The following is a 6336-nucleotide window of genomic DNA, read 5'->3' as shown; positions in this document are numbered from 1 at the left end:
AAGGCCACAACAGCTGCGGGAACCACCACCGAGGCAGCAACAGCTGCGGGAACCCCCACCAAGGCCACAACAGCTGCGGGAACCACCACCGAGGCCACAATAGCTGCGGGAACTCCCACTGAGGCAGCAACTGCTCCAAAAACTACCTCCTAGGCAACAATCACTCCAGAAGCTACCCAGCTGAGGGCACATTGGGGTACCTGCCTCGTGACCCCCAGTCTGAGTTTGCCAATCAATAAAGCTTCTGCAGAAACAGTGAGACCAGGTGTGGTCCTTGGGTCTAGGGTTCTTGGGTTTGGGATGCAACTAAAGCACACTAATCTTGGGGAGGGAGAAGTCCCCAGGGGAGATATCAGGGGACTGAGCTGAGGGGTGGGAAGAGGGCCAGTTGCTGGACACCACTGGTTTTGGTGAGTCAGTCAAAGATGCAGCCCTTTCTGCCCAATGCTGGACCCGTGGAGGAATTGGGGTTCCATCCAAGAACTATGGGTGGGGGGGGGTTCCACCCATAGCAGGCCACCTGGCCTGTGCTGACTAAGTCCCTGAGCTAGGAGTGTGTACAAGGCCCCCGTCCCCACCTCTGCCTGGCCTTGACCTCCGGCATCATCCTTCATTCATTCACTCCCTCATTCACTCATCAGATAATTGCCCATGCCTCACCTGGGCACTGTGGGGTATTCAGAAGGGGCCAGGAGTCCTTTGGGGAGAGGGACACAGAAGCAGAGGGGGCAGTTTGGTGTGGCCTCTATTGATGACAACACAGCAGGCCATCTGTCCAGGGCTGGGGCTGGGCTTCAGGGAAGGCTGCCCGGAGGTGGGCACGTCTGTGCTGAGCTGTCTTCAAAGTGAACTAGCCAGGTGGAGAGGAAGGGGGTGGCTGTCCAGGCTGAGGGGCTGTCCAGGCAGGGTTCCTAAGCCCTTTCGGGGTGCGCGAGGTCTAAACTCTTTTCATTGTAATAAATACTAAGGTGTGATGTGCCTGTTTTGTATCTTTTCATTGCGATTTGGGTGAAAGTTTCCAGAGCAGATCCGTTTTCCATTCGACAGTTAGTTCAGACACATTTTGGTTGCTGCCATCCCCACAATATAGCATCATGCCTCCCACCCCCACTCTGTGCTCCCTTTCCCCTCCTCCTTGGGTCCTGCCCCTTCTGGCCTCTGAGCGTCCTCCCTGGACCAATGCTGCCCGTTGGATCTCCTGTGGGCCTAAGGAGTGGGCCTCCCTGCTCTGACTGTTCATCTTCAAGGCCTATTTACCATTTGGCTGAAAGTTGAACCAGGGTTGTGAGTTCAGTTCCAGGTCTGAAGGGATGTGATGTGCTGTTTTCACCCTGGAATGTGCAATGTCCCCAAAACTTGGGCTTGTGTTCTTGGGTTACAGAAATCCTTTTCAATTATAATTGTTTTGAAAGAGTTCAGCTTTCTCTTGAACATGTTCCCAAAGGAGTTTCCTCAAAAAGGCCAGCACAGTCCTCATGGCTCTCTGAAGAACCCTTCTTCCTTAGCTTCCACTTGCTTGTCCTCAGCGAGGCTGTCTCAGGGTGGAGGGCCAAGCCCTCCCGCTGAGGCAGGTCCACCAGCTCCCCCACTGCGGATGAAGCTCCTGGTGTTGATGTTGGCCAGGGCTTTTGCAAACAAGTGAGGCCACAAAGCTTCAACCTTTACACTGGCTGCTTCAACAAGGACATTGTTCTGGCCTTCCCTAATGGTCACCTCACTGTCCTGCAGGATGAGGGCACAGTACATGCGGATGAGCTGGGAGATTTGTCATGGTCATGGTGTAGAGTGTGGGTCTGGCTGCTGCTGGGCAAAGTGCTGTTCCTGCAGACAGTGAGGCTCTGCCCCAGTGCAGTCCTCAGCTTCCTAGTGACTGTGGATTAAAAGGATCGCATTCTCTGGGTTTACCCCCCACCCCCAAACACACACAGCCAAGGAGTCAGTTCTAACCCATAGCGACCCTACAGAACAGAGTAGAACTGCTCTTTAGGGTTTCCAGGACTGGGAATCTTTATGGGAACAGACAACATCATCTTTCTCCATCTTTAACCTCCGACCTTACGGTTAGCAGCCCAATGCTTCATCCACAGCGCCACTAGGGCTCCTTGAGTTTACCCAGAGACATGATAATGTGTGTCCACACGCACACGTGGGCACAAATGTTCACAGCAGCATCGTTCATAGTTGACAAAAGCTGGACACCATCAAATGTCCTGCCACTGATGGAGGAGTCAGGAGATGTGTGCCCACACCATGGGACCACCCTTTGCTGAGGACAACACCATTAATACACACCACAGCCTGAGGGATGTCCAATTAGTCCTGCTAACGACAAATGGCCAGACATAATTCACTTAGAAGCAATAGCCAGACGTGGCAAATGCAGATCAAGTACCATAGGAGAGGAGTCCTTGTGTGGTGCAGATCAAGTACCATAGGAGAGGAGACCTTCAAGGTCTATGGGTTAATGCGTCAGACTGCAAAGCTGCTTGAACTGCAAGGTCGGCAGTTCAAGCTCATCATTTGCTCCTTGGAAACCCTATACAGGGTCGCTATGGGTCAGAACCGACTCGACGGCACTTAACAATAACAACCATAGAAGAGGAGTTCGAGCTTGAAGCACATTGAATTTCCTGCTGGTGGGGGCTGAAGAATTTTGGAAATAGAGGTGTCAGTTTCACAACATGTGACTGTGGTTACAGCTGCAGAATGTATACCTTGTTGTTGTTGTTAAGTGCCGTTGAGTCGATTCCGACCCATAGCAACCCTCTATAGGGTTTCCAAGGAGCAGCTGGTGAGCTTGAACCACCGACCTTGCAGTTCAAACGACTTTGCAGTCTGATGCATTAGCCCACAGCGCCACCCCAGGACTCCTAGAATGTATGCCTACAAGTGGCAAAATGTTTTCTTGTTAAGTGCCATCGAGGTGGCTCTGACTCACAGCAACCTTGCAGAGAGTTTCCGAGGAGCAGCTGGTGGGTTTGAACTGCTGACCTTGTGTTTTTAGCAGTCCAGTGCTTAACCAACAGAGCCACAGTTTTACATGTAAAACTCAGTGATCCATCTTATAGAAGAAAAATCCTAGGCAAATGAGAGGGTGCCTGGGCAGATCTGGAAAGAGACACACAAGCCAGCTTGCTGCTTGTAGACGGGCAGAGACCAGGTCAGTGGACCAGAAGGTGGCATTGGGGGGCTGTGTCTAACTATTGCTCAGCAGGGTGTAGGTACACACGCCATGCCTGCTAATGATAAAGCCATAGAATGACGTTGACTTCGGCTAGTGTTGTTGAGCACGTTTACCATGCTGGTCCTGGTGTTGTTAAAACCAATGCTCTCACCTAAGCTACTTCCAGTATAGATGGATCCTTGTGGGGTACGTACCCACAGCCCCATAGAGGTCTACCTGAGTTCCTTGGAGCCTACATGTTCCCTCCCTGGGAAAGGGCCTTGCAGAAGTGCCTGAGCCACGATTCTTGAAAGAAAGAGACAGCCCTGGGCTCTCCCAGGGTGGTGACAGGGATGGTCATGTTGATGTAAAAGGTGGAAGACTGACCCCCACAGCATCACTGTGGTGTAAGGAGGTGTTGGGGAGGGAGAGCTCCGGAGAAGGAGGGGAGGAGGTACCATAGGAGGGGAGGAACAAGTAGGAGAATCTGGAACTGGGGGGGTGAGGGCGCTCCAGAGGTCTGGCACAGTAAGATTCCCTTCCATCCTTTATCTGCACAGCAAAACGAGTCAGGGTTTGAGCGTTGTCGCCCAAACCAGCAAAAAATTAGAGACTGGGCGTTGCTGACCTACTGCTCCAGACATGTGCTTGGAGGAGAGATCTGAGGCAGTCATAAATCAAAGGCGGGAGTGGAGTTGAGGGTCGCCCCCTGGTGGACAGGACCACTGGAGCTCACAGCTGCGCATGCACTTTATTCCAAAAGGGTTCAGACTCGCTCTGGCCCTGTCTCCTAAGCCGTCTGCGGTCTCCAGCCTGGGAGACTCAGCTGAGTGTGGTCCAGTGGTGTAGGCACACAGTCTACTGATTCACCCGCCTCAAGACCTCGCTCCGGCCCCAGGGTGGGTGCACCTGCCCCAGCTGTCTGTCCACGTGGCAGCCGGGATCACCCAGACCACAGCTGACTCATTTTACTGGGGATCCGTCTCCATGCCAGTCATGGTGGACTTTCAAGGTCTTGTCATGGGTTCTGGGTGGGTGGCATTTTCAGGGTGAAACTCCATTTGAAGCCAGTGCCCATCAGGCAGGGGAGCCTATGCTGGCTGACCGTTGTCCACCCCTGGACAATAGAAATGACCGAGCAATCAATCCATCCACTTGGTATGTATCTTCACATCCTAAGAGCTGGGACACAAATAGCTCTATGCACAGCCTTGTTCATTATAGCATTATTCACACCAGCAAAAAGATAGAGACTGGAGGCAATTTACACGTCCTTCAACAGAAGAATGCACACACAAAAAAAACACTTTAGTACAAACACACAATGGAATACTACACAACTTTGAAGAATAACAATGAATCTGCAAAACGCCTCACAACATGGATGAACCTGGAGGACATTATGCTGAGTGAAATTAGTTAATCACAAAAGGACAAATACTGTATGAGACCCCTGTCGTAGAAAATTAAGAAAAGGCTTTTTTGGACTTCGGTATGATGGCATACTTGGCAGATGCACTACACAAACCCTCCAACACAAAGATTGTTGGTGTTGTTAAGTGCCATTGAGTTGTTCCTAGCAATCTGCATAAGGTTTCCGAGGAGTGGCTAGTGAGTTTGAACTTTTCAGTTCAAACCTACCTGTGTGTGGTCCAATGATTATCCTACAGTACCACACCAAGACTCCTATTAGAGACCAAATTAAACAGACACAGATGGAAATCCTGGGACCCTGAACTTCAGAAGGAAAGTTAGAGACGTGGCCTGAGGGCATGCTGGGAGGTGACGCTGAGCTGGGACTATGAGAGAAGGAGACTAGTGAGCGGCCGGCCAGACGCGGCTCCACCATCTTGAATCTCTGTGAGCAGTTCTGGCAACACAAGTTGGCCTGGCAGAGCAGATCCACACAGGTGACTGGAAAGGTGCGAGTCTTTCTTTTTCTCCTACATTCTCCTGGTTCCCAGAGGTGTAGCCAGCTCCCACCCTCTTCCACCACTAGTCCAGCCCTGCTCTCCAGGGATTAGGAGCCACTGGGGTTGGCAGCCACACGCCAGTGTTAGGTGGGGCCGGCTGCACCACTTTGGTGTGCCAGTTTTGTGCCTGGATGTAAGTGGGCTTTGGACCTACAGACCCCTCAGAGCCACCAGACCAACATTTAACTAGTCATCCTGCCCCCAGTGCCCTGTGGTCCTAACCTAACACACTGAAACTAGATCCATCAAGGGCCTCCGTGAACTACTTGTGGATGGAGTGCCTTGAACCCTAAAGCCCATAAAAACCCCAGGAACCCTGCTGCCGCAACCCTCCCCCAACCACCTTGTAAGATGCTCAGCTTGCAGGAAGTTTCCTCTTCGGGAGACAACAGCTGGCTGTGTTTCTGTTTCGGGGTTTGGGTTTTCCTTTTGTTGTTTCATTGCTTTTGTTTTGTTTGCTCTTGCTCCTCGTTTTTTCTTCCCATTCCCTCGACTTTTATCCTTTCTATCTGTTTTTGTTTTCTCTTCTTTTCTTCTCTCAGTTCCCCTCTATTTCTCCCCCACCCTCCCCTGTCTTTACTGCTCTCTATCCTCTTTCTCTTGCCATCTTCCTTCTCACTGGTTTTGCTAAGGGTTATTTTTATTTCTTTATTTTCTCTTTTATAGTTCCATTTCCTGTCCTTCTTTTCTCTTTTTGGTTATGATATTATTTTTTCTGGTCTCTGCATGTTTCTAATTCTGCTTTCTCCTTTATGATTGTCTCTTTCATTGTTGATTGCTTGCTTGTTTATTCTGTTTTGAATCCTGGTGTGTACGTGGTGGGAGGCAGGGGTGGGGTGGGGAGAAGCCTTACTCCTTTCCACCCAACAAGAGACAGCAACAGTGTCCTTACAGCCCAGCACAACCACATCCTCTGCAGCTCCACCCACTGGGCAAGAGCCAAGACCAGCTTCTATACCACCTCATCAATGATAGACAATAGCCAACATCAGCCAAACACACCTAAACTGAGGGATCGATGGTGAATGTGCACATGCTCCATTCTCAAACTCGTCCACAGGAGACCCTCAGTGAGCTCCTAAGAACACACCAGCATGCAATCATCAACTAAATACAAATATGAGAACACCACAATGTCCCAGAGGCAACAAACAATTTTAGCTCACACGAAGAAACAAGAGGGAATGGCACAAACAAATG

At 50.8% G+C, this 6336-nt stretch overlaps 1 protein-coding gene across 1 annotated transcript in view; it reads left to right on the top strand.

Moving 5' to 3' along the window:
* The window catches only part of ZG16B (zymogen granule protein 16B), a 3647-nt gene extending 1766 nt beyond the window's left edge, over positions 1 to 1881 (top strand). Inside the window, exon 4 of the mRNA XM_006873970.1 lies at positions 1729 to 1881. Coding sequence (XP_006874032.1) covers positions 1729 to 1881 — 153 coding nt within the window. The remainder of the gene's footprint in view (positions 1 to 1728) is intronic.
* Positions 1882 to 6336: the final 4455 nt, after the last annotated feature.

Source organism: Chrysochloris asiatica, unplaced genomic scaffold (genome assembly GCF_000296735.1).
Source record: "Chrysochloris asiatica unplaced genomic scaffold, ChrAsi1.0 scaffold00257, whole genome shotgun sequence".
In the NCBI taxonomy this organism is placed as follows: Eukaryota; Metazoa; Chordata; class Mammalia; order Afrosoricida; family Chrysochloridae; genus Chrysochloris; species Chrysochloris asiatica.
Note: the sequence above shows the minus strand (reverse complement) of the source record. Positions and strands in the feature narration are given on the sequence as shown.